We start from the raw sequence: 18,902 nt of genomic DNA, 5'->3' as shown, positions 1-18,902 counted from the left end.
AAAAAAAAAACCACACACAAAACATAGAAATGAAGCAGAGATATGTAAATTCATTCAGTCAAGTTTATTAAACTTACTGTGTGCTCAGCACTGTCCTAGGCAGTAACATGAAAACATTACAAAAGAATATCTCAACAAGGGAAAAATATATTCTGTACTATATTAATTTCCAATCATTTACATGTTGTGTTTTAAAGTGTTCTTAGGTCGTTTTGGGGTATGTGGTCTCCTCCTTTCTCCACATCCCCCTAAAGCTTCCAGCACTGTTGAATTATGTGCCTGTGGTGACCATCCTCCAGGAAGGGCAGCTTCCTGCCGATGGGGCAACCAGGGGTTGATCAGGGCTGGGGTCCCATGGTGGAGGAGACAAGCTGAGAGGGAAACCATCAATCCCGAGAGCTCAGGACACTCACAGTGATTCACAGAAGGCCAAACTTGGGGAAGCCACAAAGAAAGAGGGCTCTGGGCCCCTCACTCACCCCCTCCCCTAGGGGCTGTGCTTAAAGTGCTAACACCGTATGAAAATGATGCATAGCTACAAGCTGTCCTGGGTGCTACTGGACTAATCACCTCCCTCTTCCTCCCTGACTTGTGCTAATACTGGGCGAGGCACAGGCCAATAGAAAAGTCTAGTGCCCAGTGAAGAAGCAGAGAAGGTCCAACAAATAACCTAGAATTCCCAAGAGGAGGTGGGGACAGAAAGGACAGAGAAGGGCAGAGAGGACTCTGCAGCAAAAAGGACTCGTTTGTGCTTGGCCAGTGCCCCTGGACCAGGGGTTGGTTTCTGTGCAAAGGACAGTTTGGTTCTACACAGCTAGCAGGGTCCTAAATTTTACCTGAGGGTACATAGCATAGGAAGGAGGAAAATCCATGCAGGGCCCTTGTGGGGCATACAGCAGGCCAAGCCACACGTGGATGCTGGATGACATCTGAACACCCCTGGCCAAAGAGCTCCCTGTGGAAGGGCCCAGTCATCGCATGCAGGCCCCACCCTGAGTCAGCATGAGGGGCTTAGGTCCAACTGGCAGCCTTGCCAAAGATACCTGTCCCCCTGTGGGTTAGAGCCCAGTGAAATGTATCATGTGCATGTCAGAGGGCACCACAGCTAGGAGGGCAAGCAAAAGTGGCAGTGGCATGACCTGTTCACACTGGCAACATAGCTAGGCAGAGGATGCCGTGGAGGAATGGAAGGGTGTCCGGAGGCCAAGAGAACATCCTTGTCTCAGAGCCAGATCTCATCGCTGCTCACACTGGACACTCGATAGATATAGCCCAACATTGGGAGGCGGATGAAACCTGCGGGATCAAAGCCCAGGGGACTCAGTAACGCTTGTTCCTTGGAAGCTGGGAGAGCCCTCTCTGCCCCCTGGGCACTTAGAGGCCTCTGGCATAAGCACAGGGCTGGGGAGCAGAGGAGGGCGGTAGGCCCTTCCCCAGTACCTCGGCTGGTAAGGAGGCCACCAGGCTCCGGGTCCAGAAGCTCTGGCCGGCTGTTGTTCTGAGCCATCTGCCGGTCTGCTGGCTTCACTGCTGGGTGACAAAGAGGGCAGTGTTGAGGACGAGGAGTGTGCCTGATAGGGCCTTGCCCCTCCCAAGCACCAAGCTCTCTTTTTCTCAGAAGCACTTCTGAAGATTAAGCAGGGGCCAATAACAGGCTCCTAGATATACCCCTGGAATCTGGAGTGAGGTCATTGAGCTGAAGGTTGGATGGGAGGGACATGTTCTCCCGTGGCAGGCGCACGTTGTTCAGTTTCAGGTTGTTGGAGTCACTACAGGGAGGACAAAGTCGGAATGGATATGCGCCCTGGCACAGGCACTCACGGCTGCCTCTACCAGAAACCCCAGGCTCTCTCCTGTCCCCATCCTGCCAGTATGCTCTTACCACAGCCCCTCATACTTCTGGCCCTATCTTCCCAAACCCAGATGGGAGCCAGAGGCCTGGACCCCTCCTCAGAAGGGATGCTGAGAACAGAATGGCTGGGTCTGCCAGAGAGGCAGCATTTCGTGGTGATTATGAGGCTTGTCTGCCCAGCCCCAGGAAGAGTTACCTTGATATCAGAGATGGGCGCCGGGAGGGGCCTGCGGAGAAAGAAGCCATATCTCTAATTCTCAACGTACCCTCCCACACTGGGCTGTCCTCCTCCTACCCTTTCAGACCCAGGACTCTCAGGGAAAAGGGTCTCTTAAATGCCCTACCCATGGCCACACCCTGGAAGTGCTCTGCCACGGTCAGAGACGACTGGTTCTGCCCAGGCTGTTGTCAGCCTGACCTATCGCCACTCCTCCAGCCACCCTCTGCCCCCAGTGTCCCTGGCCTACCTTTGGTCTTCTTCTCTTTCCTGCAGACCAGGCAGGCCACCAAAGTGCTGAACCCCATGAGGGTGCTCAGGGCAAGCCCAGCAGCCACAACAATGCCCACCAGTGGCACTTCCACCCGGGTAGCCAGGAGCCCTGAAGGACGTCCTCTGGTTAGGTCCCAGCTGGGCAGTGCCCCCAGCCCCAACATGCCATAGGTACTACTCTGCCCTCCTTGCCCAGGGTGACTAGGGACAGCTCATCCACAAGACCCACCCACAGGGCAACAAGTACTCCCATTTCTAAATGGGGATGGGACCCCTGCGACCACCTGAGGCTTTGCTAGGCCAGTTGCTGGGCATGCTCACCTGGGGCTGGAAGCGAGGCACTGGTGACACCCACGTCATTGGTGGCCACCACCGAGAGGTTGTGCGCCAGGCTGCGGAGCTGCAGCTGCACCGTGTGGTTAGTGAGCCAGGGATAGTTCTGTGCATCCAGCACCAGGAAGTCAGAGGTGTTGACAGTTACTGGCCCATCCTGGTCGATCCAGGTGACATTGGCAGGCGGGTTGGCACGCACCAGGGCAAACAGGACAACTAGGAGGCCTGAGTCCTGAGCTTCCTGGTACTTGGCGCCGACTTGGGCAATCTCTGGCTTGACTGGTGCAAAGCAGAGGCCAACATGCTCTTACCACAGCCCCTCATACGACTGGCCCTACCTTCCCAAGCCCAGATGGGGGCCAGGGGCCTGGGCCCCTCCTCAGAGGGGATGCTGAGAACAGAATGGCTGGGTCTACCAGAGAGGCAGCATTTCATGGTGATTATAAGTGTAATTAGAGCCAAAAGCCCAGACGTGAATCAAGGCTCTGCTTCTTAGCAGCGGGACCATCACCCTAGGTGGACCACTTAACCTCTTTGTGCCTCAGTTTTCTCCTTTGTAAAATGGTGACAATAGTAATGACCTCATGGGATTATTCAGACGATAAAATGAGTTCATATTTGCAAAGTGCTTAAGTGTTTGCTAAATGTCCTGTGGACCACCTGCCTGGTGGCTGCTGGGGGCCCCTTGACAGAGAACCGCTCTCCCTGTCCACCTCAGGGGCACTTACATTGCACATTGAGGATGACAGAGGCGTTGGCTGACCGGCCACTGCTGGGGTCCTGCAGGGAGCAGTTGAGCTCATGCTGGGCCCGCTGGGCAGTGACAGTGAAGGTGCTGGTGCCTCCAGAGAAGGCCTCTCCACCCACACTCAGCAGTCTTGAGGTGCTGGCCTCTTGCAGCTGTCCATCCAGATACCAGGCCAATCTGGGGGTGCCAGGCCCCCCTGCCACCCGGCAGGTGAAGGCGTGGCGTTCATTCTCCCGAAGTGCCCGCTCAGCCCAGGTCTGACCATCTATTTGTGGCGCCAACTCCCCCCAACCTGGAACACAGCAGGGGCCTCTGGGAAGGGCTGGGGCAGGGCTGGTACTGTGCTGTGACCAGGAAGAGGTCCAGTGAGAGGAGCAGCAGGCCAAGGGAAAGGGCACCTGAGTCCTTTCACCAGGGACTGACTGGTTGGAGGTAGGGTAGGTGGGTGAGGGGAATAGGGGCTCCAGAGCCTGGGGCCTGGAGTGGGTACCCAAACAGAAGTGCAGACAAAGAGAGGAGAAAGGGGGCTCTGGACCCCAGAAGCACTTGGTCAACGACTGAACAGGGGTGTACCTGAGCTCAGAAGGGCTGGCAGAAGCAGCAGTGTGTGCAGGAGGGTGGCTGGGCCTGGAGGCAGCGCCATGGTGGCCCGGGCCTGGGCCCCAGGCTGCTGAGAGAAGGGGTCGGATCTCCGTGTCAGCCAGGTGAGAGTGGGCAGGCCTAGCAATTTCTCCAGAATTTACTCTCCAGAAACAAAAAGAACCATGCACGGAGACACAAATGTAGACCGGCTCCCAGTGGCGAAGGCGCGGACACGAACGGCAAAGCCCAAAGGCACAGACCCACTCAGCAGATGCCTGGATACCCTGCAGGTGCAGAACCGAGCACCGACTCCAGGCTACAAACAGGCCCCCGCCCGCAGATCCGCAGAAGCAACGAGCATCTGTGCAACCGCACCTTGCACGCACGGACACTCACACACATACACACACATACACTCGGTCTTCACGCGCCCCTCCCCCAAAGGGATTGCTTTTCCCTTTCCCATCCTCTCTTCTGCTCCGCTAGGTTCTCTCTCCCATCCCTCGCCCTACGCCCAATCCCATCCTCCCTCCTGCCCTGTTCTCTCTCCCATCCCTCGCCCTACGCCCCCTTTCTTGATGTTGGTGGCTCTGGTGAATGTGAGCGGAAGAGGAAGGGGTGAGGGGAGGGTGGGGTCGCCGAGCATCCCGCCTCCATCCCCCACCACCCCCCGCCACCCCCAGCCACCAGGGCGGCTCACCTGGCTCCCTCCCTGAGCGCCGCCGGAGCAACTGCTCAGGTCTGATGAGCACCGCAGTCCGCTGCAGGGGCGAGGGCTGCGCCAGGCAGGGCCAATCGATGCCCGACCACCAGCCCCCACAGGCCCTCCTCCGGCAGGTGGGCGGCCGCGGTTCACCACCCCCCTGGCGGGTCCCTAGTCCGTACCAAGGGCCCCCAGCGCAGAGTCCCCCCCAGTGCCCTTCTTGCCGGGCGCAGGCAGGACGCAGGAGCAGGCAGAGTTGGTGAGGCCCGACGACTTTATTGGTTCAGGGCCCCCCTCCCCGTCCCCTCGCCCCCAGACGCTGGAGCTCAGCGGCCGTTGAGGGGGCGGCGCAGCTGCCCCATCATGTCGGCCAGCATGCGGTTGCACAGCGCGGCGTAGGGGTTGAGCAGCACCAGCTGGCGCCGCGCGAAGGGGCTGCCCAACCGCGCTGCCCGCTCGAAGTCCCTGCGGGCGTCGTCGTCCCGGCCCTGCAGCCGCGCCAGGAGTCCGCGCTGCACAAAGCTCTGGCGGGCGGCGCGTCCCCGGCCGCCGCTCAGCTCCACCGCGCGCTCCAGGTCCTCCAGGGCGCCTGCGGGACCGACAGGGCGGGCGGGCGGGGCGGTGGTCAGAGGCGTCCGGGGCGGCTTAGCCGGAGCCCCCGCCCACCTGCGGCCGCACCTGCCGCCGTGGTCCTTGCGGCTCCCGGGCGGGGCCGTTTACAACCCGCCTCGCACCTGCTAGAGGTACAGACTGTTACACCCATTACACAGATGAAGACTGTAGAAGAATTGAGAGGACTTGCCCGGGGCAGTACAACCAGGCCACTTAGTGGCAGAGTTGGGACTGAAGTACAGGTCTCGTCTTGTTCATATTATTTTCCACCGCTAATACACGAAAACATGAACGTTGCAGGATTCTGAATGGTCACTAAGTTTATGAGTCTGACCCACTGCTCGGGCAAGTAGCAGCCAATTTATTCCACACCTGTTATTAAGCATCCACTGTGTCAGGTGACTGATTCTGAATGTCAGGGTCCAAAAAAATGAACTCTGCAGTCATTTCTTACAAGTACAATCAAGTCAAATTCTCATTGTTTTCCTTTTGAGGGCCTTTTTTTCTATTGCTTGCGTTGAACACCTCTCTTCTCTATTTCCTGGACTGATTGCCTTTCATCATTCTTTGGTTATCTCCATGTATCTAATATCCTTGGTGCTGGAGCCAGAGCTGGCGTGCACCATTTTTATTTTTATTATCATAAATTACTTGGGTTGGGCCTCAGAACTCTGAACTCAGAACTTCAGGCAGTCAGCCACCTTCTGTAAGTCCACCAGGCTGCCTTCATTCCAGGCTCTGCTTCAATTCACTCATGTTCTCAAGTCTTCTAAAGAGCCTGAGCCTCTGGAGAAGCTCTCAGGTTGCAGTACTCCTTGGTTTCCCACAGAGGAGCAAGTCTGGAGGAATCTCCAGTTGGAATCACCTTTGCATCTCTCTGGGGCCGTCTTCAGCGATCTGGGGCAGATAAGCCTGGAAAGGGGCTCTTGGGAGGTTTCCATTGTTCCTGGAGTGGACTCAAAACTCCCCAGCCTGGGATTGCTGGTCTTGGGAGCACCTGTATCACCACTGCTCCTAACAGTCAAGTAGTACTAGGTTTCCTTAGTTTATACCTTCCTGTCAGCCTGATCTTTGGTCCCCAGCATGGTCCCATTGTCTCCACTTAATTAGAATAAACTGAATGCAGCAGGAGTTTGATCCAGTCACTCCCCTGTTAAAACTCGAGTGGTCCCCCATGTTTTCAAGACGCACAGTCTTAGCCTAACACTCCCAAGGTGTGGATCAGACTCTTGCCCACAGCTCCAGGCTCAGCTTGCTGTCCTTCTTCCACTCCCTGCTCCAGCCAGCCTGAAGACCTGAAGTTCTCTGTACCTGTGTCTGCTTTTTGGACCTCTACAGACTACCTTCTCCACTCACCAGCTAACTCCTACTCATACTTGAAAACTCACTCTTCAGGAATGGGTCCCACACTGACCCCTCTCACACGTATTAGGCTGGTCTCAGAATTGTGTGTCTGTTCTGCCCCCTGGACTGGGAGCTTTTTGAGGAGCAGTATCATGTGGGGATTAAGAGCCCTACCACCTGTTTCACATCCCAGCTCCACTACTAACTGTATGATAGTGGGCAAATTACTTAGCCTTTCCATGCTTGTTTCTTCATCTGTAAACCGGGGAAACAATAGTATATACTTTTTAGGGTTGTTGTGAGGATTGATTTACTATAGTTTATATGTAAAGTGCTTAATGCCTGGTACAGTACTGCTATATAAATGTTGGCAATCAACATACCTTTTATCTCAGTGTCTTCAGCACCAGCCTGCTACCACAGAGTAGGCTCTCATTAAATGTTCCTTAATCAATGGAATGCAGTCTCTTTTGAATTTCACAATAGCCCCATTAGATTAGCAGGGCCCCTGATACATCTCCTACCTTATAGGTAAGAAGACAGGCTCCAAGGAGTTTAGCAAGGCCACCCCAGCCCCACAGCTACTTCATGTCTGGTCTGTGCTCTCCCTTGGCCCCTTTTGCAGAGGATACAGGGCATCTCCCCTTACCTGCCACGTCTCCCTGGAGTCGCCTGGCCTGGGCACGGTTGTTGTAGGCTGAAGCCCTCTCAGGCAGCAGGCAGATGGCCTGGCCAAACCTCTCCAGAGCTGTGCTGAGGTCCCCAGCCTCTGCTGCCATCACCCCCTGTAGCTCCAGGGCCTTGGACTGCTCCAGCTGTGCTTGAGGGAAAACTTCATCTGGGCCAGGGAAGGAGCCATGAAGGGCCAGGTGTGCAGTTGGTAGCAAGAAGAAAAAGCCACCTCAGGCTTTGGAATTCTGAGATCTGAGCCAGAGCTGACTGGGTATGGGTTACAGCAGTGGTCAGTTGCAGTGTTTGGGGTATGGGGGAGATTGGGTCGCTAAGGCTGGGAGCTACCATTGCCTGAGTTCCAAGGGGCCTTAGTTGGCTCCCCATTGCCAAGAGAATGAAGCCAACTCCTCAGCTTATTAAAGAACTTGTTCAAGGTCACACAGGCCACACAAGCAGAGCTTGGATGTGAACCCAGGTTGTTCTGGCTTTTGTCTGCATTTTGCTCTACTACACTGCCTCTCATGCAAAGGCCACCATGATACTCCCAGATCATGAACATCACTTCTGACGTAGCCCTTAGTGTTTTAGCCTGAGTTAGTAAGGCGTAGGCTTTACCACTCTAGAAACAAAGGATATTGAAAATTCCTTAATTAGGGGCTAATGGAAAAGGCAGTGAACGCACTCACTCTGCGGAAGAGTTAGCTTGGAGCTTGGCTTGTGACAGTGTTTAACAGATTCTGGTTGTGGTTGCCATATTGGAACCACTCAACTGAGCCACCATGCCCTGCCTTATTTTGGTCTTCTGGGTAGGGGTGGTGGTGGTATTCTCTGTTATGACCAAAAATGTGAGAGTTTAACATCATCTGGCAGTTAAGCCTGGATCATACAATCAATTAAGTGGTAAGTTCAGAGGCATAGGAGCTGACGGATTGAGAGAAAAACCCTAGCTTACTCCACTTGGCAGAATGTCTCTTACCAAATCATCAGTGCACTTAGGAGCAGCCAACCTCTCTGATTCCAATCTCAATAATAATCCAAGGGTCATGGAACAAGGGGCCCTATAAGATCACCTCCCTCTGCTACCTTGGAAGGCCAGCAGGCCAGCCTATGTGCAGAGCTACGCTCCAGGTCAAATGCTCACCTTCTTCTAGTTCTTCCTTTTCTGCTTCCTCCCCCAGGTCCAATCCAACAATGTCTCCAAATGGGGTGTCAGGGTTGAAGATGGCCTGCAGCACTGCCTGATCATTTGGAGTCCCCATGGTGCTCAACTCCAAAAATCCCAAAAGATGACTCCGGATGAGAGAATAGGGAGGACAGTGGTAGGGGCGGAGCCTCCGGCAGGAAGTTGATCTAAAAGGATGAAGACCACCCCTTCATGAAGAGTCTCCCTTTCTGGGCAGTAGCATTTGCTCAACCTGTGGCCTGGAGGGTTGACTCTGGCTTGGCAGAATATTTAGTTATTTCTCAACTGCCCCTGCCCCCAGGAGAAACAGTAAACAAATCCAGCTTCAGCCTTAAGGTGGAGTGCAGCTAAGATAAGGTGCTCTCCAACTTCTCCCTGAAATGCTTTCAGTGTATTATATTCACAGTTTAGGAGAAAACAGATAAAAGTCACTACCTGACCTCCTTGGATAAAACAGGGGAGATATGTAGAAGGTAAAGGTACTGTTCCTTTGTCCTCTTGACCTTTCCTCATATCCAGAATTAATTAGGTCCTGAACATACATCATTGATGAATACAGGAAGAAAATACAGTCAAGAGAGCCAGTGTGGAGCAGACCTGAAGGTGGGCTGCAAGGAATGATTTAGTGATGCCACCTTAAAGCAAAGGACTGTGGAAGGTACTTTGTGACCAGGTCACAGGACATACCCCTCCCCTTTTCTCCACCCCCTCCAACCAGAGCCAAAAGGAAGCTCAACCATGTGCAGCAATAAACTTGACATGTTTATTAATTAAACTATCACTTAAATAAAAAAAAGTGCATAGAAAATAAACATGTTTAAAAACTCCTTTTTTTTACAACTATGTACACTTTTTACTTTTACATTCAGTCTTTCGTAGAGAGCTTTCAGCATTATTATTTTTTGAACTATTAAAGTATTTTCCTTCATCCCTGTCACAGGGAGTTAACACTGATGGACTTTAGACACATTTTCCTTTTTTTTTTTTTCTCTTTTTCTCTAACCAGAAGCTTGGAAGAACACAAGGAAAAAAAAAAAACAGATCTGTTATACATGATAAAGTTGTCAAAAAATGTCTTATTTCTAGAAAAGAAGCTTGTCATCTGTTGAGCTCTTGAAACAATTATTCAACTACCTGTATTTACTAAAGAGACTGTTAAAAGTTCAATAAAAGAAACACCACAATTCTATTTTCTTGGTTGAAAGACAGAACTAGAGTACCTCGGAACAAGATACCAGGAAAGCACAGAACACAATTTTCCCCTAAATGCAGGTGGTAACCCCAACATTCATAACCAAAAATAGAGAAACAAGGAGGACAGGTACTGACTGGCAACATTCATGGGCAGAAAAAAATCCAGGTGACACCATTTCTGTGTTTCTCTCTGATCCGAGGAATGGACTATTCTACCATTCCTTTATGATTAGAGGTTCCCCCATTTCGAAATCAGAGGAAAGTGAGCCTGATATCTTCCTGCCACTACTAGCAACTGTAACACAATCCTTATCTATAGTGTTAAGAGAATTAAAAGCCATGGACTGAACTAGGCTTTGTTACATGGTGCATTACTATATTAGTTCCTATATATATCATATTTATATTTGAAAACCAAAACAAACAAAAAGTTGCAAGTTTTCAGAGTGTGTGACTTGACTGGTATTCATGATTCGGCACAAAACCATCTGCTCAATAACCTTGTATTGCTTTAAAATGAAGGAAATGAAACATAAAATTACACCCAGCCCTTTGCAATGACCCGCTTTTCCTTAAAAACAAAAGCTTGATTTCTAATTAAAAAAAAAAAAAAAAACAAAAAAAAACCCAAACCAAACTTTAAAGTTAACATCTGACAAGGTTTTGACCTTTAGTATTTTCAGATATTTGATTGAACGTCAGTCCTTTAGAAAGATACATTCATTAAGAAGATTTTGTGTGTGTGTGTGTGTGTGTTTTTTTTTAAATCAAGGGAGCTACATGGTGCTCACTGCATTGGCCGGGGGTTTGACGGAGGCGAGCAGGGTGGCGGGCTGGGTCCCGGCAAAGGAGTCTGGTTGAAAACGTATAGCTGCCAGGGCTTCCCCCTTAATTCCTGTTATTGGTCTAAAAACAGAGGGGCTGTGCGTAAGGTGGTGGGTGGCCAAGGAGGGAGCCAAGAGACCAAGTTCCGGCCAAAGGGTCAGCGCCATGCAGCTATTCTGGTTACACAGTTGTCACTGGCCACCAGGAAATGCAGCCACAACAGGTTCTAGCAGCAAAGCTATAAGTGAGCTGGCTCTCACTGAGAACTGACCAGGTTTGTTGCTGTCACTCCTTAGGGATCTGGGATGCCCCTTGGGGGATTCTTGGGAATGACCCACCACAATTCCTCAATCCGCACTTTTGTGCGGAGATTCCCTTGGTCGCTTCTGAAATAAACTCAGATGTGTTTTGGAGATAGCTATGCCATTTTTGCCTTCTTTCCCTCTTGTAGGGAAACCTTCGATTATCCCCCAAGTTGCTGGCAGGTGTGCTGAAAATTTGGCAATGGACTCAAGGCTGAGCTAGAAGGAATTTCTTATTTCTGTGGTTGACAATTAGGGGGTGGAAAGGCAAGGCGAACCATCTGCAGCTGGCAGGAGAAGGAAGCTGTGGGTTCCTCCCCTGTCCTCAGGGTTTGGGGTTGGTAGAAAGAGAGTGAGGAGGGGGCCCACAGTACAGCATGGCCTAGCAGGGCAGTAACTAGGTCTATTTAGCTGAGTTCCCCCCACCCCCTGACTGGCCTTTGGGTCTTTCTCAAGGTGAATTCAGGACCCATCAGTGCATTAATCATTTCAGTAACAAATGCAGCTTAAGTTTTTTTTTCTTTAAAAAAAATAGGAATACAAGGATTTACGAAAAAACCTCACACAGTGCAATAATAAAGGAAAGCAGACACTAGTGGAACCCCGAAGGCCACTGCATCTTGTTCATGGGTGAAAGGAGGAAGGGAGGTGAGGTCTGGGTAGAGTGCCTTTCCCCAGTCCCCTGCTGGCACTTCTCCATGATGACAAGGAAGTCTCTGCCATCCTGGCCACAGTGCTGGGCTCCCTGCATGACACGTGAAAACAGTGACAATGTTCCAGCAAAGCCACCAGACAAAGTTCTTAAGGTCACAGGAGAGAAGGGAGCCCAGGATGGAAGGCACAGCAGAGCCATGAGTCCTGGGGCAGAGAGTGCTGGGCTGAGTCGTATTGCTTTGCTAGACTTCCATAGGAATGGGCTTCTTGTGGCGAGAAAAGGGTGCCCCACCCTCTACTTGGACTACACTACTCTGAAACCTTGTGGCAGAGGCAGAGAAGAATCTGTTTTATCGTGAGTGGTCAGACTGTGCTTCAGTTTCAACGGGCTGCCTCGAAAGACGGGAAAGGTGATCAATGGGTTCTCTGCAGATATATGAGGATTTGGTGGGCAGAGGGAAAGGAAAGAGTGGCCTATGAGGCAGATGGTGATGGAAAATGTCAAGTTGCCATTCAACTTGTTTGCTAACTCTGAAGTAAGAAAGATGAGGGAAATGTAAAAGATTGCTGTCTCTCACCACTCTGGAAGTTGTGTCGGAAAGGAGAGAGACTGCGTGCGAAAGAAGAAGAGAAACTGTTGTATCAAGATATTACTGTAGCCTTTTGAGGAGCTTCAATAGGGGAAGGAGGGGAGTGGCCCAATGGAGTTGGGTGACCTTCCTTCTCCATTTATTGTCAAAGAGCAAACCCAAGAAACATTTATCAACAGGGCACAAACAAGCTACACATTAAACAACAAAAAGTACACCTTCCAGGGGGAAGTTGGGCAGGAAAAACCAGACTTTGTGTGTACAGCTGAATATTTTCTCTAACTTCATCCTATGAAAATAAAAAATTATTAAAAACCGATCTTCTTTTAAATTAGGATAATACCGCGGTTTAAAAAATAGCCTTGTCATAAGTGCTTCTCCCTATGAAGTGCTTCTCATAGAAAAATATACAAAATATATTTACATTTATAAAACCTTAAATAGTAAACTGTAAACAGAACAGAGTAAAATCCAATGACTTAATTTAACAGGTTGAGGACGCTGTCTTGGGGAAAGGAAGAGAAGAAACATTTGATGCTGTTTTGACCACATCCTAAGGAGTAATCAGGGCAGTAGTGTCATTGAATTTACTTTAGCCGTGGGTTGTGCACAGGTGGCAGAGTTCCCTCAACACAAGGTGGTCTAGTCCCCAAGTTGTGGGCCTTGAAATCTGATTAGTGTTCTGCCTTCAACTGGACACTGACCGTTTAGAAATTAAGTCTTCCTATGTCTTAACAAGGGGAAAATAAAGTAACCATGTCTTAGGAATGGGACCCAGGGGTCATCCTGGCTCTGATGCTCTGGTTGTTGCATGATTTAAATCCTATTTAAATAATCTTTTTCCTCTCCTAAAAAATCATGCTACATATGTTTCTTTAAAACTCTCTGTGGAGCTTTATGAAAACGTTTCCAAATTCTGTCTGGTTATGACCAATGGCTCCTGTCCACTTCCCCACCTGGAGTGCTTACAGGCTCAGGGAACTTTTTGCAGGCACATCCTAGGCCCAACAGGGAGTGTCCTTGAGCAGGGAGTCAGTCTACCCTACAACCCAGAAAGAAGCATGGGAAAGCAGTGGGATGAAGACAGGGGAAAGGAAGAAAAGGGAGTGAAGAGAGGGAATGGTAGAGGGAAGCCGCTCCTACTGTCAAGAAAGGTAATTGGCTGAGATAAGGCTCCTGGGGACAACACTCCCACTCAAAGCCCGCAGGTTCAATGTTTGGTAATTAATTGGCACAACCCCATGACAGCCTTTTGACACCAGAGGTGCTAGGAATCCTGTCTCCCAATCAGAAGTGAACCCTTGAGTGGGAGGATAGTAGGGAAAACCACCAGACCTCTGTTTGTTCTACAGATGCCGTAGGCGGGGCCCAACTGGCAAACTGTCAGGAATCCAACCAACCCTCCATCTGGAGCCTTGCCTGACCCCTCACTTACAGTGCTTGGGAAAGGGCCAAGTTGAGGATGGCAACTTATTTCTGTGGAGATATTCAGGCCCAATCTCCCAACATAACCAACCCTCCATAATAGGCTCCTTCCAGGCAAGTCTGCTAGGGATCCCACTCCCGCTTTTTAACAGTAAACAATCGGAGGGGGCCCCAGGAGAAAGCCAATCATGGATCTTTTCTTCGAGACCTCAACTCTCTCTCTGGGACTATGATCACATGTCTGATGTGAGTATAGGACATAAGAGAGCTCAGCCATCACGGAGGCCCCTCAGCTGTGCCCACTCAATCCGGGAGCTCCCAGCTGCTGAAAACGGCCTTCAGCATTGCTTTGGATGGCCCTGTGTCTTTGCGCTCCAACACTGGGGGAGAAGAGCAGCTTTAGTTTAGGAACTTCCGGCATTTCTTGGCGCCACAGTTGCAGGGCAGCTTGTTGCTGGCATCCTCAATGGGGAACTTATAGTCATAAGTGAGTTCCTCTCCTCGGTAGATCTTACGCATGGCAAAGATGACAATGTGCTTCTGCCCATCAATATTGATGACCCGAGAGTAGCAGTTAGGCTCACATGAGTGATTGATGAAGCGTGCAGCATTTCCATGCATGGTGGCATCCACTACCTCTGAGTCATCAATTCGGAACATATAGCAACCAATGCCCTGTATGTGCAGGAGAAAGGAGAACTTGGCATTTTTTACAAACTCAGGTTTAAGAACATTTCCCAGTTTTCTCCTGATGTTACCTATAGCCGCTGATAAAGTTTCCTTTAGTAAAATTTCCAGATTTCTCCCAGTACCTATCTTTCAAGATGCTTCCATCAGGAGTTCCTAGATTACAGGCCACTAGTCTAGAGGTTTCTAATGTCTTTACAGGACAGAGAAACCTAAAACTTGTATGGCTATGTGCTTCTGATACTAGGAGCCACTCAGACAAGCCTTCAAAGAGTAACTTTCTGTGCTAATCCTCAGAGTGGATTCTCTACTTTTACTGAGCCCCTCACAAATTTCAGAGTTTGTTTTTTTTGAAACAGAGTCTCGCTCTATTGCCCAGGCTGGAGTACGGTGGTGTGATTTTGGCTCATCGCAACCTCCTGCCTCAGCCTCCCAAGTAGCTGAGATTACCGACGCCTGCCACCACGCCCGGCTAATTTTTGTATTTCTAGTACAGACGGGGTTTCATGATGTTAGTCAGGCTGGTCTCGAACTCCTGACCTCAGTTGATCTGCCTGCCTTGGCCTCCCAAAGTGCTGGGATTACAGGCATGAGCCACTGTGCCCGGCCTGTTTTTTTCTTTTTTTTTAAAGAAAGGTCTTTGAATTGATAACATACACTATTTCTTTTGGGATTCAGGGATCATACTGGTCCCTTTCTACAGCAAAACAAAAGAACTGGGTGAATGCAAGTGGGAGACTTACCTTGCTGTCGTAATACTTTTCCCGCTTGTCAGTCTGGATGGAACGGATGACATTGCCAGCATACTCAATCACCATCTCACCTGCATCAATGTTTCTCTTACAGAAAAGACCCCGGCCATGGATGGGAGACCTAGGACAGATGGAAAAGAGGTCAGACACAAATCTTGCAACTAAGGTTAATTACATGAATACATGAATAAGTTCTCCTGGTCTTAGTTCCCCAGGAGGGACGTGAGAAAATAAAAATTTGGACCCACTTGATTTGTGTATATTGTTCTAACATGGCTAAAGATGAAAGGTATCTCCATTCTATAGCCCACTGGAAGAAGCAATGTTTTAATGCTTACTGTTTTAAAGTCCTTGTTCAACACAAGGAGTTGCAGGATCCCAGGATATGAGGGTCAATAATTAGTATCCATAAAATCCTCACTTACTGAGTGAGGAAAGTCAGTCCAGCATTTGGTCTACTTTGAGTCTGGAAAACTTCGTTCATTTTCTATAATTTTAGCCTTACCTGTAGACACCAACTGCCTCCTTAGAAGTCTTTTTTAAGTGCCGGAAACGCATGGGCATTGGCAGATCCATGCTAGTTGCCCTCCTAAGAGACAAGACATATCATTAACAAATTTTCTTCAGGAAATAATGTTTTGAGTCTTGAATCAAAGGTTCCTAGAGAAAAGTAGTACACTCTTTGTTCAATGTCAAACTGAGTAGGTGCCTTATAAAATGAGGCCCATTTTTAGTATATATAGTACTTTCTGACCATGACAACCTGACAGAGTATACTATCATTAAATAGCCCTCTTACAGTTCTTTGAATTTGAATTTCTCCTCTGTACCTTATATTCCTCATTCCTTACCAGGCATCTACTGCTACTTCAACACAAATGGATTTCAGTCTTCTTAAATCTTCTTTATTTTATTTATTTATTTATTAAAGACGGGGTTTCACCATGTTGGTCAGGCTGGTCTTGAACTCCCGACCTCAGGTGATCCGCCCGCCTTGGCCTCCAAAGTGCTTGGATTACAGGCGTGAGCCACCATGCCTGGCCCAGTCTTCTTAAATCTTATCTGGGAAATTCTGATGCAAACAAATTCCTACATAGTGCCCAGCTGGAGGAGAGGGAAAGCAGTTTCTAATGACTGCTCTCCACTCAAGACTTACCGAGCTGACTTCAGCTGTACCTCCTCCTCTTCTTCATCATTGGGGTTGTATTCAGGAGGCTGACGATGTTTAGAAGCCAGGAAGTTAAACATGTCAAATGCTGACTTCCTGGAGCCAAAATATTAAAACGTATTTAGAGAAACGCTTTAATAAAGCAGTAAAGGACAAAGGCATTGACACTGGAAATCTCAAAGAGTATGTGGGAAGACAAAGGTGTCAGGAGATAATAAAATCAAGACCCAAATCTGCTAACAGAAAAGAAGGGAACTTGCCTGAGGTGGACTTCAGCCCTGGCTGAGCCATGAGGGTTCAATGGGGGTTCATTGGCCTCCTCTGGCTTGTGGAAACGGAATTTGTAATTTCGACAGTGCTTGGCACCAGACAGCTGCTCAATCAGGAACACAACTGCATCATGGAGAATCCCCAGCATCCTCAAACCGTTAACACCTAGAAGGATCAGAGGCACCCAAGCAGTGAGGAGCATAGTCAACTAGAAACAGCACAGTCCTACAGAAATGCCTGTGCTAGAGAGTAACTGTGCCAGAGGCTGCTCAAGGGTGAATTATAACGTATCAGCTCAGAATTAGCATCAGATAGTCATTAAAATGATGCTGATACAGATCTACCAAAATGAAAAATATTTGTGATAGACGGCGAAGTGAAAAAGGCATGCCACCGAACTATGGACTATTTTGTATGTGCTGTATTACACAGAAATGCTATACGCCAACACTATATACATGTGTTATTTTATGTCATGCTCATAATGACCACACGAGGCAGGAATTACTAGCTTCATTTTCAGGTGAGCAAACAGGCTTAGAGACCTGACATAACACTCCCGAGGCCATATAATTTGGCAAGATGTGAACTCTGGACTGCATAGCTACAAATAAAATCCCATTTTAGTTTATAGGAATGGATTACCTATGTTCTATAAGTTCATATTCCTCCAGACACCTCACTAAAGTTTATTTATTTATTTATTTATTTATTTTGAGACCTAGTCTCGCTCGGTCACCCCGGCTGCAGTGCAGTGGTCTGATCTCAGCTCACTGCAACCTCCATCTCCTGGGTTCAAGCAATTCTCCTGCCTCAGCCTCCCAAGAAGCTGGGACTAGAGGTGTGCGCCACCATGCCCAGATAATTTTTTTGTATTTTTTTTTTTTTTTTTTTTTTGAGACAGAGTTTCGCTCTTGTTACCCAGGCTGGAGTGCAATGGCGCGATCTCGGCTCACCGCAACCTCCGCCTCCTGGGTTCAGGCAATTCTTCTGCCTCAGCTGGGATTACAGGCACGCGCCACCATGCCCAGCTAATTTTTTGTATTTTTAGTAGAGACGGGGTTTCACCATGTTGACCAGGATGGTCTCGATCTCTTGACCTCGTGATCCACCCGCCTCGGCCTCCCAAAGTGCTGGGATTACAGGCGTGAGCCACCGCGCCCGGCTTTTTTTTTTGTATTTTTAGTAGAGACGGGGTTTCACCATGTTGACCAGGATGGTCTCTATCTCTTGACCTCGTGATCCACCCGCCTCGGACTCCCAAAGTGCTGGGATTACAGGCGTGAGCCACCGCGCCCGGCTTTTTTTGTATTTTTAGTAGAGACAGGGTTTCACCATATTGGCCAGGTTGGTCTTAAACTCCTGACCTCAGCGGATGCACCTGCCTCGGCTTCCCAAAGTGCTGGGATTACAGGAGTGAGCCACAGCACCCAGCCAGCCTCACTCAAGTTTAAAAGCAATGTTAATACCCCCTAACACAGAACTCTCTTGTGCTGTTACGACGAATGTATGGAGTTGTATACTGAGTAGCTGCTTTCTTCTACTCACTGTCTTATGCTGTTAATTAGCATTTTAAAATTTCTTTTTATTTTATAAAAACAACATTTATATAAGTCTGGCATCGATGGTAAAAGGTTTTCATTTTAAAATGATTTGGCTTTTTCCATTAAAGGGACAGGGCAGAGTTACAACTGCCACACTTCTTTTTGGCACTAGCAAATAGCTAATGTTCTTTATATTTTTATTAAGTAAACAATATGATTTCATTTACAAACATTGCTTTTGATATTATTAATAGATACGGAGATATGGAAACAATAATGGTATCTGTTGTGGATCAAGTATCCATTTCGTAAGTGTAATTGTATTAGGATTGCAACTGCACATATGCAATTCCAGCAGATATACAGTTTGTGTTATGAAGCATATTTAGAGATGTAACCTTGGCATAATGTCCTGACGCAGAGGAAACAGCAGATGAAAAAGCAGATGATCATGCCACTGCACTCCAGCCTGGGCAACAGAGTGAGACCCCATCTCAAAAACAAACAAACAAAAGAACGTCTCTAGATAAGCAATATTCTAAGAGACAGGTTTCATTTTGTTACCCAGGCTGGAGTGCAGTGGCATGATCATAGCTTACTGTAACCTTGAACTTCTGGGCTCAAGCTGCTCCCACCTCAGCCTCCTGGGTAGCTGGGGCTACAGGTATATGCCACTGTGTTTGGCTAATTTTTAAATTTCTTGTGGAGACAGGGGCTCACTGTGTTGCTCAGGCTGGTCTCAAACTCCTGGCCTCAAGTGATCCTCCTGCCTTGGTCTCCCAATTTGCTTGGATTACAGGAGTGAGCCACTGCACTGGCCCCAGGTAAGTGACATTCTTATGATCACAACTGTTGGTCCCATAAGAATTTGCCTTGGGCCGGGCTCGGTGGCTCACGCCTGTAATCCCAGCACTTTGGGAGGCCGAGGCGGGTGGATCACGAGGTCAAGAGATCGAGACCATCCCGGTCAAC

At 49.0% G+C, this 18,902-nt stretch overlaps 3 protein-coding genes across 15 annotated transcripts in view; all 3 read right to left on the bottom strand.

The window, feature by feature from the left end:
* Positions 1-45: 45 nt before the first annotated feature.
* On the bottom strand, positions 46-4,782 carry TMEM25 (transmembrane protein 25). Of its 6 annotated transcripts, none has more exons than XM_017523434.2 (9): positions 4,706-4,782; positions 3,997-4,090; positions 3,404-3,715; positions 2,664-2,954; positions 2,320-2,451; positions 2,049-2,079; positions 1,669-1,769; positions 1,441-1,530; positions 46-1,296 (listed from the first exon to the last, which is right to left on the bottom strand). In XM_017523434.2, exons 2-9 carry the CDS (start codon positions 4,064-4,066, stop codon positions 1,223-1,225), a joined length of 1,101 nt encoding a protein of 366 aa, XP_017378923.1. In that variant the 5' UTR covers positions 4,067-4,090; positions 4,706-4,782; the 3' UTR covers positions 46-1,222. The 6 variants fall into 6 exon arrangements, with proteins under 6 accessions (XP_017378923.1, XP_017378922.1, XP_017378924.1 ...); XM_017523433.2 differs by having other exon boundaries at positions 3,997-4,093; positions 4,706-4,779; XM_017523435.2 differs by having other exon boundaries at positions 1,441-1,527; positions 3,997-4,093; positions 4,706-4,779.
* Positions 4,743-9,261, bottom strand: TTC36 (tetratricopeptide repeat domain 36). The gene is made up of 3 exons (XM_017523440.2): positions 8,478-9,261; positions 7,314-7,502; positions 4,743-5,297 (listed from the first exon to the last, which is right to left on the bottom strand). The coding sequence occupies exons 1-3, from the start codon at positions 8,593-8,595 to the stop codon at positions 5,035-5,037; spliced, it is 570 nt and encodes a 189-aa protein (XP_017378929.1). The 5' UTR covers positions 8,596-9,261; the 3' UTR covers positions 4,743-5,034.
* A 1,217-nt stretch (positions 9,262-10,478) lies between these two features.
* Positions 10,479-18,902, bottom strand: part of KMT2A (lysine methyltransferase 2A) — a 99,933-nt gene continuing 91,509 nt past the window's right edge. For all 8 annotated transcript variants that reach the window (XM_017523423.2, XM_017523425.2, XM_017523424.2 and 5 more), the window contains 5 exons: positions 16,377-16,551; positions 16,105-16,212; positions 15,454-15,537; positions 14,940-15,069; positions 10,479-14,184 (listed from right to left, as the gene is read on the bottom strand). In XM_017523423.2, coding sequence (XP_017378912.1) covers positions 13,909-14,184; positions 14,940-15,069; positions 15,454-15,537; positions 16,105-16,212; positions 16,377-16,551 — 773 coding nt within the window. In that variant the 3' untranslated portion in view covers positions 10,479-13,908. The remainder of the gene's footprint in view (positions 14,185-14,939; positions 15,070-15,453; positions 15,538-16,104; positions 16,213-16,376; positions 16,552-18,902) is intronic.

The sequence above is a fragment of the Cebus imitator genome, unplaced genomic scaffold, assembly GCF_001604975.1.
Source record: "Cebus imitator isolate Cc_AM_T3 unplaced genomic scaffold, Cebus_imitator-1.0 Scaffold28, whole genome shotgun sequence".
In the NCBI taxonomy this organism is placed as follows: domain Eukaryota; kingdom Metazoa; phylum Chordata; class Mammalia; order Primates; family Cebidae; genus Cebus; species Cebus imitator.
The sequence above is the reverse complement of the archived record's forward strand: the minus strand, read 5'-3'. Positions and strand labels throughout refer to the sequence as shown.